The sequence below is a fragment of the Solanum verrucosum genome, unplaced genomic scaffold, assembly GCF_900185275.1.
Source record: "Solanum verrucosum unplaced genomic scaffold, falcon-dt-bn FXZP01000086.1, whole genome shotgun sequence".
Taxonomy (NCBI): Eukaryota; Viridiplantae; Streptophyta; class Magnoliopsida; order Solanales; family Solanaceae; genus Solanum; species Solanum verrucosum.
In genome coordinates, this window is record NW_026020100.1 from 1418022 (window position 1) to 1431350 (window position 13329).

At 39.1% G+C, this 13329-nt stretch overlaps 3 protein-coding genes, 1 long non-coding RNA gene and 1 pseudogene across 4 annotated transcripts in view; 1 reads left to right on the top strand and 4 right to left on the bottom strand.

The window, feature by feature from the left end:
* The window catches only part of LOC125824910 (disease resistance protein Roq1-like), a 147873-nt pseudogene that overhangs the window by 38108 nt on the left and 96436 nt on the right, over positions 1-13329 (bottom strand).
* The window catches only part of LOC125824897 (disease resistance protein Roq1-like), a 153664-nt gene that overhangs the window by 35358 nt on the left and 104977 nt on the right, over positions 1-13329 (bottom strand). The window contains exon 4 of the mRNA XM_049504238.1: positions 5188-5649. Within this exon, the coding sequence (XP_049360195.1) occupies positions 5188-5649 (462 nt within the window). The remainder of the gene's footprint in view (positions 1-5187; positions 5650-13329) is intronic.
* LOC125824891 (TMV resistance protein N-like) overlaps positions 1-13329 on the bottom strand; it is an 86403-nt gene that overhangs the window by 1527 nt on the left and 71547 nt on the right. The window lies entirely within an intron of this gene.
* LOC125824921 (probable WRKY transcription factor 19) lies at positions 94-5189 on the bottom strand. Its single transcript, XM_049504265.1, has 2 exons — positions 4782-5189; positions 94-387 (listed from the first exon to the last, which is right to left on the bottom strand). The coding sequence occupies exons 1-2, from the start codon at positions 4911-4913 to the stop codon at positions 112-114; spliced, it is 408 nt and encodes a 135-aa protein (XP_049360222.1). The 5' UTR covers positions 4914-5189; the 3' UTR covers positions 94-111.
* LOC125824925 (uncharacterized) overlaps positions 5000-13329 on the top strand; it is a 72007-nt gene continuing 63677 nt past the window's right edge. The window contains exon 1 of the long non-coding RNA XR_007442821.1: positions 5000-5201. This is a non-coding gene — a long non-coding RNA (uncharacterized LOC125824925). The remainder of the gene's footprint in view (positions 5202-13329) is intronic.

The following is a 13329-nucleotide window of genomic DNA, read 5'->3' on the forward strand; positions in this document are numbered from 1 at the left end:
CATAAAAAGAGAACAAATAAAAACATCAGCTTTAACTGTCATTTCTTTCTTTAAATTAAATATGATTCTTTTTTGAAGGAGATGAACAATACCTTTGGTTCCTTGAAGATTTCAACAAAGAGAACTAGAAGTCATAATGAGCCCAACAAGGTTTCCTGGTTCATAATATGCTGGTAAAGATTCAAAACTGTAGTATGACCAATCAAGCCATTTCAAGTTACTGGGGAGGTACTCAATAGGGTCACAAATAGGGTCATGATGTCGGGCCTCCTCCCCTTTGACAATGAGTAACCTTAGACAAGGCATGTTTCTGAAAGCTTTGCTCCACTTGCATATATGACGGTCTGAGCCAATTGGTGCCATTATTCCTTTAATTGACTTTGTCATCTGGAAAAGAAATTAAAGTAACTTTGTTAAACAGAACATACTTCCAAGCATAGAACCTATTTTCCTAAATATACAAATCTTAATCTATATCATTTTTTGTTGGAATTAGTTACTGAGGTTAGGATAATACTGGTAGTATAAGATTTATATCTGTCTTTGCATTATAAGTTCAATCAAATTAATTGAAAACTTCAAATATTCTTATTTCCACTTATGACCCGATAAGAAATCCATTCTCCAATCAATATAAGCTTCGATTTGACATATGTTTACATTAGGAGGTGTTTCCCTATCAACCAAAAAAGCTAAAATTTGAACTTATCAAAGAATACCTGTAAGAGGGAGAAAACTTTGTGACAAACTATTTAACAAGACAAATATTACTATAAACTAGTACCAAATTGTCATCAATAAAAATACTTTCAGGGGGGAAAGAAGTAACAACAATAAAAACAAACACAACAAATTATTCTGAATGTAAATATATAATAAAATCACTACATGGGGACGAGGAGGAGAAAACGAAGATGGCATGTTCTACGCTAGTCCTCATGTGGGTACTTTGGAGTGAAAGGACCAGGAGAACTTTTGAAGAGAAAGAACATGAGTTTGTACGGTTTAGGTCTTGCCTTTATTTTTCCTTGATTTTAAGAGCACCCATAAAGTTCTTGTAGGAATAGATGATTGGGTGTCATTGGCAGAGAACCATTTTTTTGCAGCCCATTTTTATTTGATTGGTGATGGATGAATTGACGTGGTAAATCCAAGGTGAGGTTTCATGGTGTATGTTATTTAGAGATGACATACTTCTGATTGACGAGACTGGCGGTGAAGTTAACGCTAAGTTGGAGGTCTGGAGACAAACCTTGAAGTATAAAAGGGTTCAGGTTGATTAGGACCAACACAAAATACTTAAGTGCATGTTCAGTGACGTAACACACAATGCAAGCTTGATACCCAGGTCATCCAAAAGAAAGGAAGCTTCAATTATCTTGAATTTATTATCCAAAGTAAGGGGGAGATTGACGATGATCTCACACATCATATTGGTGCAGGGTGGATGACATGGAGGCTAGCTTCCGGAGTCTTAGATGATAAGAAAGTGCCACCAAAACTTAAAGGCAATTTCTAAAGAGCGGTGGTTAGACCAACTATGTTGTATGGAGCGGAATATTGATTTGGTCAATAACTCTCATATTCAGAAGATAAAAGTTGTGAAAATGAGGATGTTGAGATACATGTATGGGCATCCTAGGAGAGCAAAGATTAGAAATAATGTTATGGGAGACAAGGTAGGAGTGGCCTCGATAGAGGACAAGATGCAGGAAGCAAGGTTGTGATGGTTCGGTCATGTGAAGAGAAGATGCACAAATGCTCCAGTGTGGAAGTGGGAGAGGTTGGTTATGAATGGTTTCAGGAGAGGTAGAGGTAGGTCAAGGAAATATTGGGGAGAGATGATTAGACGGGACATGACACAACTTCAGTTGACCATAACCTTAGATAGGTGGTTATGGAGGACACAAATTAGGGTAGAATGTAGGTTAGGTAGTTGAGTGTTATCTCACTTATCCTTCCATACTAGTAGTCATAGTACTACTTTTGTTGTTTTTTTGTTATTCGATCTGTGTTACTATTAAATGTTTCTTGTACTTCAATTGTCGTATTATTTTGTTGTAGTTATTTTTCATTGTTAAAAATGTTTTGACATGCTTTCTTTACTATTTTGTCATGACTTCTTCACTTTTGTTTTTTTCCGAAACTACTTCGAAATTCTTTTACTTAAGTCGAGGGTCTATTGGAAACAACCTCTCTACCTCCCAAAGTAGAGGGTAAGGTCTACTTACACTCTACACTCCCTGGACCCCACTCGTGGGATTACACTGGTAATGTTGTTGTAGAAGTCAATCATAAGGACAATAAACAGAAGTTAACTGTAACACCTCAGAAATCAGACTTGGACTTTCAGCAGAAAAACACAAAAAATTGGTGAACCACGACAGGGTTCACGGAAAGAACCACGATCCGTCGACTTGTCCGTGGTTCACACCTACCCAGAATTGGTGGACCATGGGACCCTTCGCAGGTCGTAGACCACCACACAGCTGCGGGAAGGCTCGTGGAGGCTAGGCAAAGAACGTCCAAGTTCAAGCCTCAGACCACGGAGCCCACCACGGGCCGTTATCTTGATGACGGGCCGTGGGAGAGTCCGTCGTCCTGAGCCAACAGACCCCCAGCCCAAGTGAAGAACCACAGTTTCCTTCACAGTTTGTGGTCCTTCACATGGGCTGTGGTAGGGCTCGTGGAGGAGTCCCCCCAGAACCAGTAGCACTAGCCAAGAACCACGACCCACTTGACGGACCGTCAGTGGTGCCGTGGTCGGCCCTCGTCAGCTTTTAAGTCAGGGTCGTTTGGTCTTTTCCCCTATGCATTAGGCATTTAAACTACGTCATTTAACACCTAAACTATGTCGTTTGACTCAGTTTAAGACTGATAATTTAGTCAGAACCTACCTAAACCCTTTATTCCCAAAAATCACCAAAATTTAGAGAAGAAAGAGACGCCAGTTTTCTCAAGAACACGCAACAAGTTTTCTTCTGTTCCAACCCCGAAATCAAAGGATTTCTCTGTGAATTTCGTCGCCAGATATTTGGGATTTCAATAGCGGTTTCTTTTCATCCACTGGGTCCCTAGAATTCAGTCAGATTCTTGATTCTCTATATCTTGTTTAGACTTAGGTTTTATAAATGCTTGGATAATTGTCGTGATTTAGCTGTTGTAGTATTCTTAATCAAAATATCATGATTTCTTGGAAACGTTGTTTAGTTCCTTGCATGAAACTCAGAACCCTAGTTATGTAGATTCTCTTAGTTCCTGAATTACACTTACTAGGTCAGTTAAATAGATAATCATGCTGCAGTTACAAATTTTACATTATCAGTATATAAATGTTGCATTCTCAGATTTTGCATGTCAGTATTTTGAACTATTCAACATTTCAGTATTTCAGTCATAAGGTGTCATATACATATTCAGTTGGGAATAGACTTAGCACCGAGTTGGACTAGGGTTCAGCGTACCCTCATAGTCCCAGAACTACGTGCCCCCGTAGGATATAAGTCCTTTCTGTTGGGCATCAGATTTAGTGATCACGTCAGTCATGCCTTTATACTCCTGGCAAGGTATATTGGTTCCTCTCGATGGGGAGTATACATCGGACTCCATGTTTAGCTCACGTGATTTTATGTCGGTTAATAGTAGCTCCCATAGTCAGACTCTTAGTGAATTTGACCAGGTTTTCAGTATATACTTCAGTATTCAGTTTAGCATGTCATGTTCATGATTAGCACTTGGTCATTGCATTCAGTTTAGCTTTTCAATTATGTTTCAGTACTTACATTCTTGATCAGTTTACAGTATTGCTCAGTTATATCTTGTTTCAGCTTATATATGTTTGTTCAGCTTAGTATCTATATCCTGCATGCTCAGTACATTCAAAGTACTGACGCATACTCTGCGCTACATCCTTTCATGATGTAGGTTCAGGTACTCAGCATTCAGACCGTGTTTAGATCGATCCTCGATCCGTATTCAACAGCTTCAATGATGAGTCCTCATACTTCGAGGACAATAGACATGCTTTCATTTCAGTATTTACATTTCAGTTTTGTTGGAGTTAGCTGGGGCATGTCCTAGCAACTCAACTCAGTTAGAGGCATTTTCAGACATAGTAGTAGTATCAGCTTGACTTGGTAAGTTTAATCTTTCAGTTGTTATTAAACTCTTAATATGGTTTATACATTCAGACTAGTTGGATATTCCCCATTGTTAAGAGAACCACTATTTTAGCTTCCGCATAGTTCTTGCTTATTTAGTTATCTTTCAGTATGCTTATGATATGCCAGACACAGGATTAGCTTGGGGTCACTCGTGATCCTAAGTCCCGTGTTACGCCAAGGGGGTAGCCTCGGGGAGTAACATTAACACACTCATTTTCTATTCGACAATAAATGTTCAAGATGATAACAATCTAAAACTACAAAATCATAATTCGAACTAGAACTCTAGTAAATGGATATTGAGTAATATAGTCTAGTTGAAATCTTTAGATGGCACATCAGTAATCTATGAAACAAAATATGCAACTAATCTTCCTAATTGGTGGCTACATGAGATATCCTTGTGTGCAAAGTAATATGGAAGAACAAATTTGAAGCTACGAGGCCATACTTGTTGCCAAGATATTACATGATTAAAGAAACTATCCTATGAGATGCAGTTTAGATTGAGAAAAATGTACTAGTTCTAAAGTAAGTTGTAAAATTCGGATGTCTACTTCCAGTGAGGGAAAATAATGCAAAAAGAAAATGGAAATCTCCAGCAGAGGACATGTTTACCTGATTTGCAGAAAAAACAGTTTTTATATCTTGTTCATGCCATAGTCTACTGTGATTCCATGGCTTGTCCTGGTCAACATTGCGTGCCACTTGCTGACCCATTTGTTCTATCAAATCATGCATCTCAACCATTCCTTCAGATATATAAGAGTGATTTTTGGATGAGGATATCTGTTCCAATCTCTGATCGGAAACCAAAACTGTTTAGTATAGTAATCACATCATCTCTCTTTCTTCCTCTAAAAAAACATGCCATATCAAGGAAGATATTCTTCTCTTCATGGCTCAATCCGTCTAGAGTTAAACTGAGCTGCTTAGCAATTTTTTCATATCCAGTATCTTTGAGTCTATCTAATGCACTTCTCCACTAAGTAATGCCTCGCTTGTAGAGAAAAGAACCCAGGACCTTAAGAGCTAAAGGTAAGCCTTTAGCATAATCTACTACAGATTTGGAGAGTTTCAAAAACTCTTTATCAGGAGTCGGTTTCTGAAAAGAGTGCCAACTAAAAACTTCAATAGCCTCATGTTTAGCCAATTCAGGAACAGAATATAACTGGTCATGTCTACGTAGCAAATCTTGGTTTCTAGTTGTTGTAATGACTATACTGCCACCACCCAACCAGTCTTGATTTCCAACTAAATATTCCAATTGGTCTTCATCATCGACATCATCAAAAACAATCAAAACTTTCCAGTGGCAAAGCCTTCTTTTTATCATGTCGGCTCCTTCATAAAAACTTGCCATATTCATTGATTTTTCTTTTAAGAGTCTTGAAAGAAGCGTCTTTTGCAAGTACATCAGCCCATGCTTCTTTGATTCTTCTCTAACATTTGCAAGAAAACAAGACCCTTGGAATTGATGAGAAACCTTGTCAAAATATTTTCTTGCAACAATTGTCTTCCCAACGCCTCCGATCCCCCAAATTCCAATAAAACAGACATCACCTGATCGAAACTTCAGTAATGATTCTACTTCACCCACACGAGATTCGATTCCCACTAGATATTTTTCAGTTGCTGAAACGGTGTGGTGCATATTTCGGAAGTTATCATTTATAATCTTGTCAATAGAATCTGCTTCATTCCTGCATTCAGTAAAAATAAAATAATAAAAATGGAACATTTGAAACACAAGAAATGTTAAAGTAGCCAAAAGCAGTCCATATTCCATCCATTGCTTCTCAAGGACTTGTCTAATATGTGAGAGGGAACAGTGTCTTCAAATTCACAAGAAATCTCGTTTGAAGTTTCTCCTTCAATAGTTGCCTTCTCAATGCAATCCATTTCCATTATCACATCCACTTTCATTTATATTGTCAGCAAAAATCACGATACACCCAAACAACATTCAATTGCAACTAGATTTTTGTCAATGTCAGATACTATGGTACTCAATCATTGTAATAAGTTCTTATTTTCTTTATAAGTAAGAAGGATTGAGTTCAGATAAATGCTCATGAATAGAAAAAAAAATCCATTTTATTACGTGTAGGAATGTATGCGTCCACGTTTTCTATGGGACCAGGTCCTCAACACATTTATAATAACAGAAAATAAACAAAGTGCTGAAAGTAAAGATTGCACAACAACTTTACGTGGAAACCTCCTTGCTCAAGGGAGTAAAACCACGACCTGGCCTGCCAGGACTTTCAAACTTATTTCACTAATCTTCTCCAAGCAAAATTAAAAGCAAGTTTACAAACTGAGATTAGCCTACTAATCCCAACTCTAAGCAATACCTCCTATTCCTTAGATGAGCCTGAGCAGATACAACACTGCCCACTAAGCTATCACCCCTAGATAACTTAGACTTTGCTAAGCGGATACAACACCGCCCACTATACTAATCCTGATCGATTAATATAGACTTTAAAGTAAGACCCTAAGTTGCCCTTAACCTAATTCTTACAATGATTCACACAAATTTGAAACGTTTCTTTCACAAGTGAAACGAATCCTACAATGTAAGCACTATTACAAGCAAACAAAGTAACAGCTGGTACAAGAAGCTCTTGAAGTAATCGATCAGATCCCTTGCTGTTCTTGAAGCTTGAAATATTTCTCTCTTTGAATGAATGAATGAATATTGTTGTCTCATGTTTGATATACCATAAAGAGTTATTACCAAACGTACAAGCAACCTCCTTGCTTCTGATTGGTGAAGTACTCTGCAGCTTCACCAACCTTCTGACGCAGACAGCTTTTACAGTTGTACAACACTTTGATAGCTGGACGAGTATTCATACTCTGCAGAGGACCAGGTCCCTGCACTTGTGAGGAGATCATCAAAACACCAAAAGGCATAGGCTCTTATCAATTTCCCCCTTTTTGATGATGACAAACAACCTGCATAACTCCTCAGGTGAGTGAACAGATATTCATTCAATGACTGGTGTTTCCCCCTTAATTGAACAAGCAATCTCGTCGCTTCTAATTGGTGATGTACTCTGAAGCGTCACCAACTTTTTGACGCAGACAACTTTTACAGCTGTACAACATATTGACACTGGACGAGCATACTCTGCAGAGGACCAGGTCCCTGCACTTGTGAGGAGATCATCAAAACATCTAGGAGCATTAGCACGTATTATTTTCCCCCTTTTTGATGATGACAAACAACCTGCATAACTCCTCACGTGAGGGAACAAATATTCATTCAAATACATAACAAATTCCCCTTTTGTTAGTGCACCAGTAACAACCACAGTTCGTTCCCCCATAGTTCAATGCCCCTAACAACCACAGTTCCCCCTTAGTTCAATGCCCCCTATTCCACAACCAACTTTACAACCTTAGTTCAGTGCCCCCTATTCCACAACCAACTTTACAACAAAACTTCCCCCTTTTGACATCATTGAAAAGGTGAAGCAGTAAACATATTCAAGTTAAATCCAAGGCAATAAAGAATTCAGGGCTTTGGGCCACACATAACATGTGTATGTAAGCATAAAGAGAATATTAAGCCACACATGAACAGGGGAGAAACATAAATAACATTAGATCACAAATACTGACCACTGCAGTCAAGCAAAACAAACACAAAGCCACAAGAGTTTTAATCAGGATTGAAGAACAAAAAGGGAAATTAAGGAAACAAGACACTTTTAGGACGAAAGGGGACATGGATTGAGGGTGCACATAAACAGAGACAGATGCTCATTTGCATCCTCATGAGCCTTGATAAGCTGCATGTTGAGAGCCTTAACTTCCTCACTAAGTGATGCATTTGTCTTCAGCAGCCTTTCATTTTCATCCCTCAACTTTTGCATCACCTGCTCATTTTCATCGCTGGTACCAGGTCCCCTCGAAACCGCCTTCTATAATTCAGACTTCAGTTTAGGGATTTCAGCCTCCTAGTCATTCAGAATCTCAATGAGATCAGTTACTTCCCATTTAATAGTAGCCTGCTACTCTAGAACATCTGTCACTTGAGATCTGCCCCTAGATTTTCCTTTAACACACTCACATTCCAGCATAATGGCAGGGAGGTTGATCTCTTCAAGTTCATCAAGTTTCTCCATGAGAAAAAGATCAGCAGCAGATGCCACTGTTCTCTTTTCAGTTCTGGGCACTAACACCTTGTTGATGAACTTAAAAAATAATTGATAATCCCCTTTGAGAAACCATTTTTGGTAACCCTGCATTCTTGACATCTCCACATTTTGTGGAGTCACTGGATGGTTTACAACCTTCTATCGTTCGAATTCCTTCCATAAGAACCCCTAAAATGATCCCTAATATTTCTTCATCCAGATATGTTTCAACATTCCTGACAGTAGTCACGACGTTAACCGCTCCTCCCTTGTCATTTCCTTTTCTTCACTTAGTTTTTGCATACCCTAGGACCTGGTCCCTTTATGAGTTTTAATTTTCAGCCACCTATTTTCAAACTTTCTCTCTTTTCACAGGAGATTTCTTTGCAGCCTTCTGGAGTAGGAAAGGAGAAGTTGAATGAACTAGGATTTTCAACTTCTTGGGAGTTAGGGATTTTTGAAGAAGAATTAGAGTTAGGCATTTTGAGAAAGAGTGAAAAGCTTTGGAAAGGGGATTAGTGAATTTGATTCACTAAGAGAAGTGTTAAATAAAACCAAAAAGACATCGGGTCCCCAAACAGTAGCGACCTTTGGTTTAAAAGCAAAAAGACGTCTGAAACTGACGCGATGAATGGGCGAGGGACACGTGGCAGTGATGTTGTCATACAGACAGTGTAGCGTAAGTGATACTAACCTTAGGAGGACCAGGTCCCCTTTTCAGTTTGCAACCCTGTCTGTATGATTTAATCTTCCCTTCAGCTAGACATACCATGAGTGTATACCTGCATTAAGGTACCAGAAGTGAATTCTTAAGTGACAAGCATTAAAACAAGTATAGATACCTGCCATCCATAACATAATCAAAATAGAAGATTTTTGTGCAAACTTGTCAAGGAATCACGTAATCTTGTGCATCCCCAGCCTCGTCCACCACATTTTGCTTCTCAACATTGTCCCTCAGGAAATCAGTGATGATCCAAGAAAATGTGCCATGCCTGATGTACTCTTTCGATCTACAAGAAAGCCTGCATAGTCAGCATCTGCAAAACCAATTAGATCAGGTGAGTCATCTATTAGGTAGAAGAGGACCAGGTCCTGAGTTCCCTTTAAGTATCTCAGGATACGTTTAGCTGCTTTTAGGTGAAACTCCTTTGGTGCTGCTTGAAATCTTGCACACATTCCTACACAGAACACTATGGCTGGCCTGCTTGCTGTGAGGTACAAGAGTGACCCAATAATTCCCCTATACATAGTCTGATTTACCTCAACTCCATCTTTATCTACAAGAAGAATTATTGATAGGCGTTCATACCAAGCTCTGGGAGCTTGTTTCAACCCATACAGAGCCTTGTCTAACTTCAGCACATGATTTGGCAGTTCTATATCTTCAAAGCCTGGGGGCTGTTTGACATGCACTTCTTCCTTTAGATTCTCATTCAAGAAGGCACTCTTGACATCCATTTGAATGAGCTTGAATTCCATATGAGCAACAAATGCTATCAGAATTCTGAAGATCCATCTTGTTCCAAAAACTGTTATGTTGATAGGTCGGGGAACCAGGTGCCACACTTTGCTCCTCTCAAATTGACGGAGTTCTTCTTGCATTGATGTTACCCAATCTGCATCCTGTAGAGCCTCATTGATGTTTCTTGGTTCAATGGATGACATAAGGTTGAATATGCAACTAGATTTCTTGTCCTGGATCTAGTTTGAATTCCAGAGTTACGTGGAGAGATGAGATTGTTCAATGGATGTGAGGATTGATGTTTCCATTCGGACTTTCTGATCAACTCTTTTTCGATTTCAGCATCAAATTCAGCATCATCATCTTCATGATTTTGAGATGGAACCTTCTGGGTAGTATCAAAGGGACCAGGTGCTCCTGTGAGATCTGCATCAATTTCCTTTGCAACCTGTTTATTTCCAGAGTTTTGGATATCTTTGTCTTCCCTTTCCTAGATCAGCTCTTCCATCTCATGGTCTCCCTTTGATCATCAATAATCACAAGAATATATGTTTTACCTCATCTGCTTTGAATTCTGATAGGTCCACACAGATCCATGTGGAGAAGTTCCAAAGGTCTGGTAGTGCTCACACCCTTCTTTGCCTTGAAAGAAGATCTTGTTTGTTTGCCTTTTGCACAGGTGTCACATACTTTATCATTTGAGAACTTCAGCTTGTGTAGTCCGCAGACCAGGTCCCCTGCAACAAGCTTGTTAAGTAAAGAGGTACTTACATGACCCAGTTGTCTATGCCAAAGATTTGCATTATCAGTTTGAGCACTAAGACATGACAAGTTGTTTCCCTTCAGACATGAACTTGACTTCATTTCCCTTGTTGCAAATATGAAACACACTTAAGAGATTAAACTTCAGACCATCCACATAGTGTACACTTTCTATGGAGTGATCTACAGTTCTTCCTATTTTGCCAATACCAAGAATAAAACTTTTCTTTCCGCTGCCAAATGACACACCACCACCTTGGTGTGCTTCCAAAGAGAGGAAGTTAAGAGTATTTCCAGTCATATGCCTTAAGCATCCACTATTCATGTACCAGCATTGACTGCTCCCTCTCTTCTGCACAAGAATCACTTATTAGACTTGGGAACCCACTTCAGACGGAGTTCCCAATAACTATCAAAAGGCTTAATAAGAAACCTTTATGTCCAGAGGGGCAAAGTGTTCTTATTGAAACGATAATGAGGACCAGGTCCCTTGAGTTCCCTTTTATCATTGTTTTCAGATCTGACGAATTTCTCATGCTTTACTTTTGCTTTTCTCAGAGTCTCACACTTTTCTTTTAGATGACCATTATGCCCACAGTGAGTGCACAACAGATTGTCAGATACAAACACATATTTGCTATGAGGATTATAAGGAGGTTCTATTGGTCTGCGTCCCAACCCTTTCTTTCCATTGAAACTCTGATTAGATAGATTAGAGAGTATCTTAGAAGAGTCAGTCCATTTTAGAGAGTGACTTAACTCCTCCTTGACCTTACTCAGATCCTTTCTCAGTTGAGAATTTGTTTCAAAAGAAGCAACTAACTTGGACTCAAGGTTTTTAAGCTTTTCTTCCAGTTTTTCCTCAAGGATGCTAAGCTTTCTCTTTCCACCTACTGAGGTACTAGGGTCCTCTGCAGGTATAATGTTGTTTGTTTCTAGAGTCCCTATTCTTACACTCATTTCAGAAACTTGAGACATGAGAGCAGAGTTCTCATCCTCACACAAACTTATTTTTTCATTCAACATTAAGTTTTCAGTGGTTCGTTCATCAACAGAGTCAATAAGCAATGCAGCAAGTTTCCTCAAATTTTTAATGGGAAGAGTATCTAGATCATCTTTAAGATAAAAAAGAGTTACCTCATTTAGATCCTCTTCATCATCAGACTTTGCCATTAATGAGAAGATGAAATTGAAGACATTTTCATCATCTTTAATAGCCATCATTGAAACATCTTCATAACTTTCTGCATCTTCTTCTGACTCACTTGAATCATTTCCCCATACAGCAAAGGCTTTTCTCACCAACTGATTAGCATGAGCCTTTCTCCGAGCACTGTCTGGGACCAGGTCCCTCTTGCGAGGTCTGAAGTCCTTAGTTTCCTGCTTTTGGCTGGGACAGTCCCTCATAAAATGACCAGGTTTGCCACATTTATGACAAAGGTCATTTGCGTTTGCTGCTCTGCTGGTTGAAGCTTTCTTTTGAAAGACGTCATGTTTCTTGATGATTTTCTGAAACCTTTTAGTAACATAGGCCATTTCATTCTCCTCCTGAGTCGCATCATTTTGTGAGTTTTTCAGAGCAATAAATTTCTCCTTCTTTCCCTCCTTCATGTTTGGCCCCTGCTTTTTGTTCAGCTCGTAGGTCTGGAGATTTCCAATCAGCTTATCCATGGAAAGTGTCTTCAGATCTTTTGCCTCTGTTATAGCATCAACTTTGCTTTCCCATGACTTGGGAAGAACCTTGAGAATCTTGCGAACTTGTTTGCTTAAGGGAATGGGCTCACCTAAGCATCTTAGTTCGTTGGTGATGGAAGTGAATCTTGAGTTCATTTCAAAGATAGTTTCACCTTCCTTCATACAAAAATTCTCGTATTGAGTCGTAAGCATATCGACCTTAGACTCTTTTACTCGTTGTGTTCCCTTATGGGCTGTTTGGAGACAGTCTCATATCTCTTTGGCTGATTCACAGGCAGAAACTCTGTTGTACTCATCGGATCCAGTCCCACACACTAGAATCTTCTTTGCTTTATAGTTCTTCTCTATCTTTTTCCTATCCATCTCATTGTACTCCTTTCTAGTTTTGACAACTGTAGTGGTGAGCTCTCCATCCTTCACTTCCTTTGTAGGAATATATGGTCCATCAAGAATGATGTCCCACAACTCAGTGTCCTCAGTGTTGATGTAGTCATGCATTCGATTCTTCCACCAGCCATAATATTGGCCATTAAAACGCGGTGGCCTAGTAGAAGACTGACCTTCTTCCATATTAGGTGGAGCAGCCATTCCTTTTGGATTTTTTCTTTACTTGGTGTTAACCAAAACGAAAAGTACTGCTCTGATACCACTTGTTGGAATGTATGTGTCCACATTTTCTATGGGACCAGGTCCTCAACACAGTTACAATAACAGAAAATAAACAAAGTGCTGAAAGTAAAGATTGCACAACAACTTTACGTGGAAACCTCCTTGCTCAAGGGAGTAAAACCACGACCTGGCCTGCCAGGACTTTTCAAACTTCTTTCACTAATCTTCTCCAAGCAAAAGTAAAAGCAAGTTTACAAACCGAGATTAGCCTACTAATCCCAACTCTAAGCAATACCTCCTATTACTTAGATGAGCCTGAGCAGATACAACACTGCCCACTAAGCTATCACCCCTAGATAACTTAGACTTTGCTAAGCGGATATAACACCGCCCACTATACTAATCCTGATCGATTAATATAGACTTTAAAGTAAGACCCTAAGTTACCCTTAACCTAATTCTTACAATGATTCACACAAATTTG

Coding starts and splice junctions, on each gene's coding strand:
- LOC125824921 (XM_049504265.1), bottom strand. CDS start 4,913: ATGGTTGAGATGCATGATTTGATAGAACAAATGGGTCAGCAAGTGGCA. Junction 388..4,781: donor CTGTTTTTTCTGCAAATCAG/GTAAACATGTCC, acceptor TTTCTTTTCCAG/ATGACAAAGTCAATTAAAGG.